At 46.9% G+C, this 15,494-nt stretch overlaps 2 protein-coding genes across 2 annotated transcripts in view; one reads left to right on the top strand and one right to left on the bottom strand.

The window, feature by feature from the left end:
* Window positions 1-1,823, bottom strand: part of rbpjl (recombination signal binding protein for immunoglobulin kappa J region-like) — a 33,142-nt gene extending 31,319 nt beyond the window's left edge. The window contains exon 1 of the mRNA XM_055652276.1: window positions 1,653-1,823. Within this exon, the coding sequence (XP_055508251.1) occupies window positions 1,653-1,701 (49 nt within the window). The 5' untranslated portion in view covers window positions 1,702-1,823. The remainder of the gene's footprint in view (window positions 1-1,652) is intronic.
* Window positions 1-15,494, top strand: part of matn4 (matrilin 4) — a 40,128-nt gene that overhangs the window by 7,920 nt on the left and 16,714 nt on the right. Inside the window, exons 2-5 of the mRNA XM_055652277.1 lie at window positions 10,416-10,567; window positions 12,388-12,957; window positions 13,816-13,938; window positions 14,956-15,078. Coding sequence (XP_055508252.1) covers window positions 10,456-10,567; window positions 12,388-12,957; window positions 13,816-13,938; window positions 14,956-15,078 — 928 coding nt within the window. The 5' untranslated portion in view covers window positions 10,416-10,455. The remainder of the gene's footprint in view (window positions 1-10,415; window positions 10,568-12,387; window positions 12,958-13,815; window positions 13,939-14,955; window positions 15,079-15,494) is intronic.

Genomic DNA, 15,494 nt, shown 5'->3' with positions numbered 1-15,494 from the left:
AAAAACTCTGCATTCACCCTGTCTATTCCCCCTATGATTTATACCTCTCTAAAAGATCACCCCTCAGCCTCCTGTGATCCAAGGAATAACGTTATAGCCTGCCCAACCTCTCCCTATACCTCAACCCCACTTGTCCTAATCCAGTGGACAATGTGATGCATCAATTTTAGTCAATAGAGACCTTGCCCCTCAAGAGTCAAGACTGTTTTATTGTCATATGTCCCAAAACGGAGCAATGAAATCCTTACTTGCAGCAGCACAACAGGTACGTGAACATAGTACTTCGTAAAACCCATAGTAAACAACTAAAAAACGTCAGTATATATAAACAAAACGGCCAGACAAAAAAATAGACAATAATAGTGCAAAAGTCAAAATTAATGTCATCAAGTTCATTTAGTTCGGAGGCTATATGGAGGTTGCAGTGTTTATTAGCCCGATGGTTGCAGGGAAGAAGCTGCTCCTGAACCTGGACGTTACAGTTTTCAGGCTCCTATACTTTTGTTCTGATGGCAGGAGTGAAATGAAAGCATGGTCAGGGTGTTGTGGATCTCTAATGATACTGGCTACCTTTTTGAGGCAGCGACTCTTTGATGGTGGGGAGATCAGTCTCATATTCCTTATTGTCCCTTTGCTTAATTTGGCTTGTTTCATTACCTCCAGTCTGAATGTTGTTCCCTTATTCAAAGCCTCAAAGCATGCATATCTTTGAACTTAGACCATCACCGCTATGCAGATAAGGGTGAATAAAACGTTGAAATTACTGCAGAGAATTATAAAAAAAGAAGGGTGGTACAGTCATTAGACTTTAGAGATACCATGTGTAAACAGGCCCTTCGGCCCACCGAGTCCGTGCCGAAGGTACTGAAGTTTGAAAGTGCACACCACCTGACTCATACAATGGGTATATGGAACCACCTGCCAGAGTAAGTGGTTGAGGCAGGTACAATGACAAATGTTTAGAGGGATATGGGCCAAATGCAGGCAGGTGGGACTCGTGTAGATGGGACCTTGGTCGGCGTTGGCAAGTTAGGCTGAAGGACCTGTTCCAGGCTGTATGGCTCTGATTCTACACATTTAAACGGCAGATACATGGATAGGAAGGATTTGGAGGGATATGGGCCAGACACAGGCAGATGGGAGTAGTTTAGATGGGACATATGGGAGTAACAAGGAACTACAGATGCTGGTTTGCGATTGGTTTACGGAAAGACCTGGCACAGCAGTTGAGGCAGGAACAATAACACCATTTAAAATACTATTACACGGTTAGAAAGGATTTAGAGGGATAGGGGCCACGCGGAGGCCGGTGGGACGGGTGTCGATGGGGCTTGTTGGTCGACTTAGGCAAGTTGGGCCGAAGGGCCTGTTTCTGCGCTGCATGACTATGAATCGTTTAAAAGATAGGTACATGGATAGGAAGGATTTAGCGGGATATGGGCCAAACACATGCAAATGGGACCAGCTGAGATGTGGCATATAGGGGGTACAATGCTGGTTTAGATACAAAAAGACACACGGTCCTGGAGTAACTCAGCGGATCAGGCATCATCTCTGGAGAACGTGGACTTTCTTTTTGAAAGTTTGTCCATCTGGTACCCACAGCCCGGGCCAGGGGCCGGTATTCCAGTCCGAGTTACGGGTCTACTTACCGGCGAGTGACCGGCCGTGAGGGTCGGCTAGCGGCTGGTCCCGGGACATTGCGCGGCGGCGGCTCCCTCTCCACTGGCTCCCTTCCCCAGCGCCTCTATCTCTCTCTCTCTGTTTGTCTTGCCCTTCTTTCCACCTGCTCTCACCGGCGTTCCTTCTCACGCCCTCCCCTCCCCTCCCGCGCTCTGTCAACAAGGACATGGGGCAGGCACACGCAAACTAGCAATGGGACTGTGGCAGAGGTTCCCAGCGAGGGAGAGAGGGAGGTGCAGGCGGGTGGAGCAGATCCAGGATGCGGGGTAGAGGGGAGGATACCAGAGTCAAGGAGAGGGGGAGGGGGAGAGAGAGAGGTGACTTAACAGAGGAAATTAGAAAGATAACTTAACAGACAAGTAGGGAGAGAGGGAGAGGGGGGAGAGGGGGGGGGGGGGGGGGGCTTTAACGGAGACAAGGGGGAAAACAATAATACGAGAGACGAGGGGGGTGGAGAGTGAGGGTGAGAGAGACAGGAGGGGAAGTTACCCGAGACAGGGAGAAAGATATACGGGAAGAGAATGGAACTAAGAGGGAGAGTGAGAACTTAACATAGACAAGAAAAGAGAGAGAATAATGCATGAGAAGGGGAGAGAGAAAGTCATAGAGTCATACAGCACAAAAACAGGCTCTTCAACCCAACCTGCCCATAGTGACCAAGATGCCCCATCTACACGTCCCACCTGCCCACGTTTGGCCCATGTTCCCCTTAACGTTTTCTCTCCGTGTATCTGTTAAACGTTGAATCGAAGAACTGCAGATGCTGATTTATACCAAAGATAGAGGAAAAAGTGCTGGAGTAACTCAGCGGGTCAGGCAGGTGACGTTTCGGGTCGGGAACCTTCTTCGGACCATTCAGATCATTTAAATGTTGTTACAAATGCGTGTGCGTGTGATAGAGAGACACACCTACCTGAATTGGAGTAGGAGGCAGGGGACAAGGACAGGGGGAGACAGAGAGAGGGTGGGGAATTGGGGGAGGGTTGCGTGGAGTTAGGAAGAGAGATAAATTGGAGAGCTAACAGACACCAAGAGGAGACACAGTGACGCAGCTGTAGAGTTGCTGCCTACGGCGCCAGAGACCCGGGTTCGATCCTGACTGCGGGCGCTGTCTGTACGGAGTTTGTATGTTCTCCCTGTGACCTTGCGATCTCTTCACAGACCCACTGAGTCACTCCAGTATTTTCTTTCTCTCTCGCAAACTCACACTCACTCACTCTTTTACTCCCTCTCAAACTCATTCGCAACATATCTGGTAGTTGGTCTGTTCCCTGAGGATAACGCTGACGTATTCCTTCTATTATAACAGATTGGTTCCATGCTCGCTTCCACTCACACTGGTGTGACCTGCCCCAAGTGACTTTTGAAATGTATCTGTCAAAGTTAGTACAGAGGCAGGAGAAAATGGGTCAAATTGAGAGCAGAGGAGAGAGAACAGGAGCTGCCTTTGTGCGCCAAGTTTTTAACACGGATGCAGGAAGCTGAACACAAGGGTTAGATTATTTCAGAAGTGTATGAGGAGTTGCATCAAAGGTCTAAATCATTGGGTGGAATGGACCAATTTGAACATCACCAAGCCGTCGATTCTTGCTGTGGCAAGTCATTTTGTTTTACCGAAACCACATTTGTATAGCACTTCTTCCAATACCCCAAACAACTTTACAACAAAAGCTATCACTCGCGTGTAGGAAGGAACTGCAGATGCTGGTTTATACCGAGGATGGACACAAAATGCTGGAGTAAAACTCAGTGGGTCAGGCAGCATCTCCAGGGAAAAGGAGAAGGTGGCGTTTCGGGTCGGAACCCTTCTGCAGATTCCAAGGTTTCAACGTTAGTTTATTTTCACATGTACCAATTAAGGTACGGTGAAAGCTCCTCAAGGTACGGTGAAATTTGAGTTAGAGGTGGGCGGGAGAACTGGAGGTTGGAAAAGGCCGGCAACACGGGAAGAGTGGAGTCCATAACGGCCTATTGTTGTGTAGGTAAGACCTGCAGGTGCTGATTTATACCGAAGATAATCACCAGGTCAGGCAGCATCTCTGGAGAAAATGGATTGGTGATGTTTGGGGTTCTCACCGGAAACATCACCGATTCCCTTTCTCCAGAGATGCTGCCTGACCCGCTGAGTTACTCCAGCACGTTGTGTCTATCACTCCTGTACTAACTTCATAAGTTCTAGGAGCAGAATTAGGCCATTCGGTCCATCAAGTCTCCTTTGCCATTCAATCATCTTTACCCCTCAACTCCATTCTCCTGCCTTCTCCCCGTAACCTTTGACACCCTTACTAATCGAGAATCTGTCAATCTCTGCTTTTAAAAAAACCACATTGAATTCCACAGATTCACCACCCTAAAGATATTCCTTGCACCTCCTTATTAAAGGCAGGCAGGCAGGCAGGCCCTTTTATTCTGTGGCCATGCCCTCTGGTCCTAGACTAGTGGAACCACCCCCTCCATGTCCTGTACTGTAGGAACGACTGCAGCCATTCTATAAGTGAGCTCTCTCAATGTGCTGGTTCGTTGAATAACAACTATTTAGGACACAGAGGAAATTGTGCAACTGGGTGGCACAGTGGCGTAACTGATAGAGCTGCTGCTAAATGGTGCCAGGGACCCGGGTTTCATCCCAACCTCAGGTGCTGCCCTTGTGGAGTTTTTCCGTCCTCCCCATGACCACATGGGTTTCCCCCACATCCCAACGAGGTGCAGGTTTATAGGTTTAAGAAGGAACTGCAGATGCTGGAAAATCGAAGGTAGACAAAAGTGCTGGAGGAACTCAGCGGGTGCAGCAGCATCTGTGGAGCGAAGGAAATAGGCAACGTTTCGGGCCGAAACCCTTCGCTCCATAGATGCTGCTGCACCCGCTGAGTTTCTCCAGCACTTTTGTCTACCACCAGGTTTATAGGTTAATTGGCTCTCTGTAAAGTGGGATAATATAGAATGAGTGATTGATGGTCGGTGTGGACTCGATGGACTGACGGGCCTATTTCCATGCAGTATCTTCCACAATATTCTCACTGCTAATGCTAGGCACTTGCCTTATCATTTTGGATATTATTTTTTTCCTAAGTGGTGGATAGACATTGATGCACCCTAATCTAGCTGGTTAAAATAAACCTTCTGCTGAAAGGCAATTTGAGGATCATTAGGAAGATGTGATCTTCTTACCTCATGTGTTGCCGTGTTATGATGATCGGGTGTGAAATAATGCCTTGATCCAAAATGTCGCAAATTCATAATTTCATACGTCAATTTCAGAAGCAGAATTAGGCCCATCTTGTCTACTTCGCCATTTAATCGTGGCTGATCTAACTTTCCCTCTCAACCTCATTCTGCTGCCTTGTCCCCGTAACCTTCGACGCCCTTACTTATCAAGAATAGTAAGATTAAAAGAGAACTTACCAGTTTGAAGTTTGATCTGTATTTTATGAGGAGGAACGTTGAGGGAATACGTGAAGAACCCGCTTCCAACGCATGCGTGCCATACTTCAAAGCAGCGGTGTGAGGTCACAGAAACCTATAATGACCTAACATAGTAAGATTATCAAAGAGATACCAGTTTTTGATATGATCATAGGAGGGTGGGAGCGGAGGGCACGTATTCCCTCAACGTTCCTCCTCATAAAATACAGATCAAACTTCAAACTGGTAAGTTCTTGTTTAATCTTACTATTTTACTTCGGAGTCACGTGAGTGACTACGTGAAGATTTCAAAGCTCTGTGACCTCATGCCGTGGAACGAGTCCATGCTTCACAACTGCCTTGGGTATTGGGAGAGAGCATCATTAGTAATTTTAAAACACACTTATACAAAGAGTTGTGTGGTATAACGAAAAAATAAATTAATTGAAAATCATAGCCCTGTAACCTTTCGGGCAAATTATATTGTTGAACGTAAAATGGTTTCCGTGTAGCGATATGACACGCATGCGTTGGAAGCGGGTTCTTCACGTAGTCACTCACGTGACTCCGAAGTAAAATCTGTCCTCTACAGCCGTCTGTGGCAATGGATTCCACAGATTCACCGCCCTCTGACTAAAGAAATCCCTCATCATCTCCATTCTAAAGGTGTGTCATCTGTCCGTTCCCTCCAAGAGTCAAGAGAGATTCAAGAGTGTGTAATTGTCATATGTAGCAACATCAAAACAACACAGTTCTTACTTGCAGCAGCACAACGGGCCCATAAACACAATACACACAGATAGTATATTAATAAACTCCAACTCAATAAATTAATAACCTTAATACTAGAATCAAATAGTTTTGTGTCTACATGACAGAGTTAAGGCAACAACACAAACAGAAAACGAGCCCAGAGTATAATATATACGTGACTTATTGCTTAAATGTGTCACACACTGGTTAATAAATAACTGTAAAAGGCAAACAGTTTTACTGGAAATTATTGCAAGGCAAAACCAAATGGAATATGATTGCTGCCAGGAATTAGGGACAGTTAACAGAACAATAATGCTTCCTGATATATGGGAATATGGATACCTCCTTCCATCATCCCAGTTCAGACTTGAAGCTGTTAGTATCCCCCCCCCCTCCTCCCTCTCCCCACCCATCCACCCAATACGCTATCCTGACAGTTGCCTAAGCTAGCTGGTTGAACCAAGCTATCTGCTCATAGAGTCATCGTCATAGAGCCATACAGCGTGGAAACAGGCCCTTCGGCCCAACTTGCTCACAATAACCAACGTTTCCCATCTACACAAGTCCCAGCTGCCTGCGTTTGGCCCACATCTCTCTAAACCTCGGTCATTGTACCTGCCTCAACCACTTACTCTGGGAGGTGGTTCCATATACTCATTGCAAAACCAGCATCTGCAGTTCCTTGTCAACTCTTTCCCATGTAAGCTAGTCCCATTTGGCTACATTTGGCCCATAATCCCTCTAAACCTATCCTATCCATGTACCTGTCCAAATGTTTTTTAAATGTTGCGATAGTACCTGCCTCAATTACGTCCTCAGGCAGGCAGCTAGTGATTTCATGCACGTGGGCAAGGTACGAACCCACACAGTATGTCTAATAAACGAAAAGTTGCCCCCTAGGGTTCCTATTAAATCAATCACCACACTATCCCCCCCCCCCCCCCCCCCCCCCCACCGGAGCCAATGAACCTACAAACCTGTGCACCTTTGGTGTGTGTGGGAGGAAACTGGAGCAAACCTGGAGAAAACTCACACGGTCATAGAGAGAACATACAAACTCCATACAGACAGCACCCGTAGTCAGGATGAACCCCGGCCTCTGGCACGGTAATGCAGCCTCTACTGCTGCGCCACCGTCCCCCCCCCCCCCCCCCCCCCCCCCCCCCCCCCTGTTATGTTTCAGATTTCCATCCGTGAGTTTTTTGCCTGACCTGCTGAGTTACGCCAGCACTTCGTGCCTATCTCAGGAGGCTAAACATTCACACTTTCTGCCCCAGCTTGCCTCTATTCAAAACCACCCCGCCACAAAATTTCCATAATGAATCCAACCCTTTATGCATCGGATATAAGGATTCTCCCTCCACCTCCCACTTCAATCAGTCTGAAGAAGAGTCCCGATCTGAAATGTCACCTATCCATGTTCTCCACAGATGCTGCCTGACCTGCTGAGTTCCTCCAGCATTTTGTGTGTCTCTTTGTTCCCATATACTTTGGCTTTGATCCGATCACAATTGGACACAAGGCGGATAAGAAAAAAAAAAATACACCATCGAGTATGAAAAATGGGCAATTAAACTCACCCGATGTTTAGATTCTTGATTCAATTAACGGCCGGATGTTTGTAGAAATGACAGGGGGAGAATTAAACAGCTATTTATATATGAGCTGAGTGAAGATGGCAACATTAAATGAAAATTACTCATCCTATGATTGAATCATAGGTCTATTAAATAAATTAATGGTTAAAATATTGCTCTAATAAGAATTAAATGGGACAGATAATGTAATAATGATGATAGGCTTGGTACACACATCAGATCATTTATTCCAGACAATTGCAAGCGTGGAAGAGAGACTGAAAGAGAACCAAGAACCAAGAAAGTCCAGAATATAGGACAGTACAGCACGAGTACAAGCCCTTCAGCCCACAATGTCTGTGCCGAACATGATGCCAAAAACTAATCTCATCTGCCTGCACTTAATCCATATCCCGCTGTTCCTTGCATAGACATGAGCCTATCTAAAAGCCCCTTAAACACCACTATCGTATCTGCCTCCACCACCAGCCCTGGCAGTGTGTTCCAGGCACCCATCACCCTCTGTGTAAAATCAACTTCCCCCGCACAACTCCATTAAACTTCCCCACTCTCACCTTAAAGCTATGTTGTCTAGTCTTGGATATTTCCACCCTGGGGAAAAGGTTCTGACTGTCCACCCTATCTATGCCTCTGATAATTGTAGATGCTTCCCTCAGGTCTTCCCACAAACTCTGAAGTTCTAAAGAAAACAACCCAAGTTTGTCCAATCTGTGAAAACCTCTAGAATCAGCAGGCAACTCGTTTGGGTAAAGAAGTTTCTCTTCAATTTCTGGAGCACCTAATTCCAGATGTAATCCATAGCCATAGAGGCGTTTATATCTGTGACCCCCTTTTGAAAACGTTGAAAAATAGAGCAAAGTGTTTTCGAGTCACATCTTGGTACCGTAACATTATCCAGTCACAGGAAATAAAGTTCTGGACAGATTTAATTCAGTTCAAAGTATATAGATTAAACCACAAGAAGCAATTCCCCTCGTAAACCTAGTGATAGTTGAATTTGGCAGTCTCTTTCGGAAAAGCAAGACTAAAGAGTGTGGGAAAGGGATTATCGCACAAGATCTTTGGCTTTGAGGTTGATTCTGCAGCTTGTTTTGGTTGGTTTGTGTAACTTTCATCTGAATCAACTTTACTGGAAGATAAACTCTCCACCGGAGTCTTTGAGCAAATACAGCTGCCATGTTTGTGGAGACTCACTGCCTCGCACAAAATCTTGCCACTTTTCTTCCTTAAAGCTTTGTTCTTGCTCCAGTTCCCATTCAGACCGACAATGTCTCTTTCCAGTCTGATATCCAGATGCCAAACTATTCTTCAGTCTGAAGAAGGGTCCTGACCCAAAACATCATGTTTAAACCGTACAGGAAACAAGCCCTTCGGCCCACCGAGTCCGTGCCGTCCAGCAATCATCCCGTGCACTTACACTATGCTACAATTTACAATTTTACCGAAGCCAATTAACCTGCAAAAAGACATGATCAGTCTGAAGAAGGGTCTCGACCCGAAAGGTCACCTATTCCTTCTCTCCGGGCATGCTGCCTGTCCCGCTGACTTCCTCCAGCATTTTGTGTCAAACTGCAAACCAGTATGTCTTTGGAGTGTGGGAGGAAACGTGGAGAAGACCCACGTGGTCACAGGGAGAGCATGCAAACTCCGTACAGACAGCACCCATAGTCAGGATCGAACACAGGTCATTGGAGCTATAAGGCACAAACTCTACCGCTGACCCACTGTGTTCTCTATTCGTGTTCTCCCGAGATGCTGCCTGAGCCGTTGAGTTACGCCAACACTTTCTGTGGGTTTTTTTTGCCAAACTCATTTGAAAAACATCGGGACAACACTGTTCAGAAGCAGCCAGTCCTCAGGAAATTGCAGAGAGCTGTGGATGTAGCCCCGTCCATCACACAAACTAGCCTCCCTCAACGCCATCTACACTTTATTGTTTAAGAAGGAACTGCAAATGCTGGAAAATCGAAGGTACACAAAAATGCTGGAGAAACTCAGCGGGTGCAGCAGCATCTATGGAGCGAGGGAAATAGGCAACGTTTCGGGCCGAAACCCTTAGGGTTTCGGCCTGAAACGTTGCCTATTTCCCTCGCTCCATAGATGCTGCTGCACCCGCTGAGTTTCTCCAGCATTTTTGTGTGCCATCTGCACTTTAGTTTAGTTTAGTTTAGTTTATTATTATCATGTCTACCGAAATACAGTGAAAAGCTTTTTTGTTGCGTGCTATCCAGCCAGTGACAGGACTACACATGATTACAATCTAGCCGCCCACAGTAGACCGATACCAAATAAAGGGAATAATGTTTAGTGCAGGAAAACAAGTCCAGTAAAGTCCGATTAAAGATAGCCCGAAGGCCTCCAACGAGGATGATGGTAGATTGGGACCACTGCCTAGTTGATGATAGGGTGGTTCAGTTGCCTGATAACAGCTGGGAAGAAACTGGAACTGAATCTGGAGGTGTGCATCTTCACATTTCTGTAACCTCCTGCCTGATGGGAGAGTGTCCGGGGTGAGACTCGTCCATGATTATGCTGGTGGCCTTGCAGATGCAGCATGAAGTGTAGATTAAGTCAATGGAAAGGAAGTTGGTTTGTCTGATGGTCTGGGCTATATCCATATCTCTCTGCAATTTCGTGCGGCCTTGGATGTTACAGGTGGGGAGTCTCAGAGCCCCCGGCACACACACGCTGGTGCGCCAGGGAGGGGCCCAGTTACCCTCACGCTGCTCGCTTGCTCCGCTCCAGTAACCCTAAGCTCCCACCACGTGGCGCCAGCTCGTCAGGTAACTGGCGGACGTGGGCAGGGGGTGGGGGGCAGTGCAACGGAGGCCACGGTCCGCTATAACCAAAATCCGTTACACAGAGGTCCGTTTTTTGCAAGGGTGTGGTGTATTTCCAGACAAGGACATCCAGTAATAGACGGATTCAATGCTGTTCTTTTGTGTTGATAAATGTTTTATCTTCTTCTCTGCCCAGGTTTCTATCTCTCAGTCAACCCCACTCCTCACCGTGAACCATGAAGTTTGCCCTGGCAACCGCTTTACTCCTCATAACAGAAGTCCTACTAATGGAGGGCGTTCAGTCCGCCAGAATAAAACAGATGAAGATAAGGGACAAAATGCTCGCAGGTAAGATGGACCTTGGAGTTGGATAACAAACCTTGAAGAACAATGGTTTATGGTCAACACAAGTAACTGCAGATGATGGTTTACAAAAAAAAAAGACACAAAGTGCTGGAGTAACTCAGCAGATTAGGCAGCATCTCTTGAGAAAAAGGATAGGTGATGTTTTGGGTCAATGTGAAGAAGGGTCCCCAACCTGAAACATCACCCTCACTTTTCTCCAGAGATGCTTCCTGACCCGCTGAGTTACTCCAGCATTTTGTGTCTCTCCTGCTCCTATTGTGTTCTTGCTGGGAGGACACAGGTATGGGAGGTGCTTTCAGAGTAGCCAGGTGAGTAACGGCATTGTATTTTGGTGTTGCCACACACACATAGAAATGGTTCAATGGAACTTTATTTGTCACGTGTACGAATGTACAGTGAAATCCACTTTTGTATACAGTTCAGTACAAGTATCACTACACACAAGCATTTAGATAAGCAACTCAGATACAGTATAAGTGTATAGCAGTAGTACACTAAGACAGTATACAAAGTCTCTAGATTTGGTGCCATTTTCAAGTCCCAGTTGTTGTGAGTGCAGGGTTCTTGACCTGACCGTATCACCCTTACTAATCAAGAATCCGTCAATCTTCACCTTAAAAATATTCATTGATTTGGCCTCCACTGCCGTCTTTGGCAATGAATTCCACAGACTCACCACACGCTGGCCAAATAAATTCCTTCTCATCTCCTTTCTAAAGGTATGTCCTTTTATTCTGAGGCTCTGGCATCTGGTCCTAGACTCTCCCACAAGTGGAAATATCTTCTCCACATTCACTCTGTCCAGACCTTTCACTATTTGGTCAATTTCAATGAGGTCCCCAGTGTTGGCCTGGACAAGTATAGCCGTTGGTATCCTCCGCCGTTGCTCCACTGTTGCAGGCCGTGTCCGGTCCATGCGCTCGGCCTCTTGGAGCGTCGCCTGGTCCACCCGAGCCCCAGGCTGCAGCAGGGCCTCCAGCGGCCCACTCCACCATCGAGGCACTCCACTGGGCTGTGAATGTTTACATGATTGTTGGGGGTGCCCACTTGGTAGATACTTTGTACAGGAAGGAACTACAGATGCTGATCCTAATTCACACACTTTCCAGCTCCTAATTCCCACATTTTCGTGAATCCATTGGAAATTTGGGCAGAGGAATGGCAGATGGAGTTTAAGGTGTACGCTGGTGCATTTTTGGGAGGTCAGGTGCAAGTGAAAAGTGTAAGGGAAATGGCTGGACTCTGAGGAACATTGATGTCCTAAGAATCTTGAGGTGTAGGGCCAACACAAAATGTTGTGGTCAGACATGAAATGCTGGAGTAACTCAGCGGATCAGGCAGCATCTCTGGAGAAAAGGAATAGGTGATGTTTCAAGATCCTTCAGACTGAGTCAGGGGAGAGGGAACTGAGAGATATGAAAAGGTACATAGAACAAATGAATGAACGATATGCAAAAAGACAGATCAAAACTAACAACGATAATCAAGGAAAGGTGGTCCATTGTTGGTTGTGTGAAAGGTAATAACGAGTGATACAAACGGTGGCAAGACAACAGTGAAACTAGTATGGCGACAAGGGTGGGGGAGGGACACAGAGAGAGAGGAGATGCAAGGGTTACTTCAAGATAGAGAAATCAATATTCATATCGAAGATAGACACAAAAAGCTGAAGTAACTCAGAGGGTCAGGCAGTGTCATAGGTGACTTTTCGGGTCGAGACCCTCTGTGAACCCCTGGGTTGTAAGCTGCCCAATTTGATGAATATGGTATTGAACTGCAACATGTCCCGTCTCTCTTTGCAGACAGAAGGTGCACCACCGGTCCCATTGATCTTCTGTTCGTCATCGATAGCTCCCGGAGTGTTCGTCCCTTCGAGTTTGAGTTGATGAGGAATTTTGTCATTGACATGGTCAACTTCTTGACGGTGGGGCCAGACGCCAGCCGGGTGAGTTTGGTCCAATACTCCAGCCAAATCCAGAATGTCTTCTCCTTCAAGACGTTCCAGAAGAAAGCTGACATGGTCAAGAGCATCAAGGAGGTGATCCCTCTAGCCCAAGGGACGATGACCGGCCTGGCCATCCAGTACGCCATGAATGTGGCCTTCAGTGAGCGGGAAGGTGTCCGTCCCCTGTCCATGAAGATTCCCAGAGTCGCCATCATTGTCACGGACGGGCGACCCCAGGACAGGGTCACTGAGGTGGCAGCTCGGGCTCGAGAGGCGGGTATCGAGATCTACGCCGTTGGGGTGCAGAGGGCAGAGATGAGCTCCCTCAGAGCTATGGCCTCCTTGCCCCTGGAAGAGCACGTCTTCCTGGTCGAGACCTTTGACCTGATCGAACAGTTTGCCAAAACGTTCCAGGACAAATTGTGTGGTGGGTATTGGTCTGTTATCTGCCTTTAGTTCCATTCCACTCAGTTTTGCCTTGCAATAACTTCCAATAAACCTGTTTTTGCCTTTAACAGTTATTTATTAACCAGCATGTGATATATTTAAGAGATAAATCACATATCTATTATACTCATGACTGGCACTCTGCTAGTGTCTATGTGATAGACATAAGGCGGCTGACTGACATTAGTATTATAATAGCATTACAATGTTAATATCAGCCTGGTGTCTTAACTGTCATTTAGACACAAAGCTTTTTGGCACTAGAAGTAGAATTATTAGTTATTAATTTATTGTGTTTTTATTATGCGTTATCTATGAGTACTGTGTTTACTGGGCTGTTATATGCTGTAAGTTGTTAGTCGTTTCATTGTCACCACATATGACATTTAAACACTCTTAACTCTCTCTTGACACTTGGAGGGAATGAACCGACAACGGGTTTGGGGTCAAGATATTTCTTTAGACGTGATCATCATAACATGACAAAAAGTTCAATGTCTTGTAAAATATTCTGTTTATATGTCCTGTGTCCTGTGCCCTGTGTCCTGTGCCCTGTGCCCTGTGCCCTGTGCCCTGTGCCCTGTGCCCTGTGCCCTGTGCCCTCTGCCCTCTGCCCTCTGCCCTCTGCCCTCTGCCCCTCTGCCCTCTGCCCTGTGCCCTGCGCCCTCTGCCCTCTGCCCTCTGCCCTCTGCCCTCTGCCCTCTGCCCTACGTTCTATGGTCTACTGTCTATGGTCTATATCATACACCCGGCTATAGTGAATGCCTCGTTTGCTTACCATGATCTAATCCCAGGACCAAACAGCACCCAGTATTGATGCTTGTGTCTAACTTTCCAGCTCAAGACCTGTGTGCTGACGGTAGACATGGTTGCCAGCAGATCTGTGTCTCCAGCACAGGCTCCTTCCACTGTGCCTGCCGAGAGGGTTATGTGCTGAATGAAGACAAGAAGACCTGCACAGGTAGGTGTGGGGGCTGCTTCATATACACACCTTAGTTAGAAATTAGTCACAAGGAACCGCAGGCGCTGCGTTACAAAATAAAACACAAAAGTGCCGGATTAACTCAGCGGCTCAGGCAGCATTACTGGAGGGGCCTAACCCGAAATGTCACCTAGCCATGTTCTCCAGGGATGCAGCCTAACCTGCTGAGTTACTCCAGAACTTTGTGTCCCATCTCTGGAGGGAATGGACAGTCGGGAATCTTCTTCAGTCTGATATAAGCTGATCTTGACAATTAAACACTTTTGACTCTTGATGCTTATCTCATTCCCCCACTAGAGGGGGCAAGTGATGACATTTGAAAAATAAACTGGAGAGAGGATTGAAAATCAATGGAAGTTTATTGTCACTTGTGCTAATGAAGTGAAATTATTTTCCTACAAACAGTCCGGTAGAGTATTACATATCTCACGTTTGTGGGCAGAGGTTTATAATGTATTTCAGAGGGAGCGGCACAGTGGCGCAGCGGGTAGAGTTGCTGTCTTACAGTGCCAGAGACCCGGGTTCGATCCTGACCAAGGATGCTGTCTGTGCAGAATTTGTATATTCTGCCTGTGAGCGTGGGTTTTCTCCGGGTGCTCCGGTTTCCTCCCACACTCCAGAGACGTGAGGGTTTGTAGGTTAATTGGCCCTGTGTAAATTATCCCACGTAGGTGACTGGTAGAATCCACCCCGATACTCTACCAGCAGCTGTTTCATACTCCCACCGCCCTTTGTGTGAAAATAATTGCCCCTAATAGCCCCGTTAGATCTTTCCCCAACCTCCGTAGACATGCAGGCTTTGATAAGATTGTAAAAAAATGGCCCTGGTGTGTAGGATAGCGTGAGTGCCGCTGGTCAGGGTGGACTAAGTGGGCCGAAGGGCCTGTTTCTGCGTGGTATCTCTAAAGCCTAAATTCTTTAACGGTGCATTTCTGGAAAATCTGTATCGCGGGAGTTGTCTGTGTTGTTCTGACGTGTTTGTGTTTGTGTCTGCAGCCATTGACCTGTGCTCCCATGGTGATCACGACTGTGAACAGATCTGCAACAGCTCCCCGGGGTCCTACCGATGCAGCTGCCGCTCTGGTTTCAGACTGAACCAGGACAAGAAGACCTGCAGCCGTACGTACTCCTTCACTACATCTGGTCGCCACATTCTCTCATTTGTTCCTGAGCTTGGCTGCTGTCTGTGTGTGGAGTTTGCACGTTCTCCTTGTGACCGTGTGGGTTTCTTCCGGGTCAAACAGGCCCTTTATCCACATCAACTAAGATGCCTCATCTACACTAGCCCCACCTGTCCGCGTTTGGCCCATGTCCCTCGAAACTCAGGCAGACACAAAATGCTGGAGTAACTCAGTGGAACACACAACATCTCTGGAGAAAGGGAATGGGTGATGTTTCGGGTCACCCATTCCTTCTCTCCAAAGATGCCACCTGTCCCACTGAGTTAATCCAGCATTTTGTGTCTACCTCTGATTTAAACCAGCATCTGCAGATCTTTCCTACGCATTTTGTCCCTCTAAACCTTTCCTATCCAT

Source organism: Leucoraja erinacea, chromosome 21 (genome assembly GCF_028641065.1).
Source record: "Leucoraja erinacea ecotype New England chromosome 21, Leri_hhj_1, whole genome shotgun sequence".
Taxonomy (NCBI): Eukaryota; Metazoa; Chordata; class Chondrichthyes; order Rajiformes; family Rajidae; genus Leucoraja; species Leucoraja erinaceus.
Note: the sequence above shows the minus strand (reverse complement) of the source record. Positions and strands in the feature narration are given on the sequence as shown.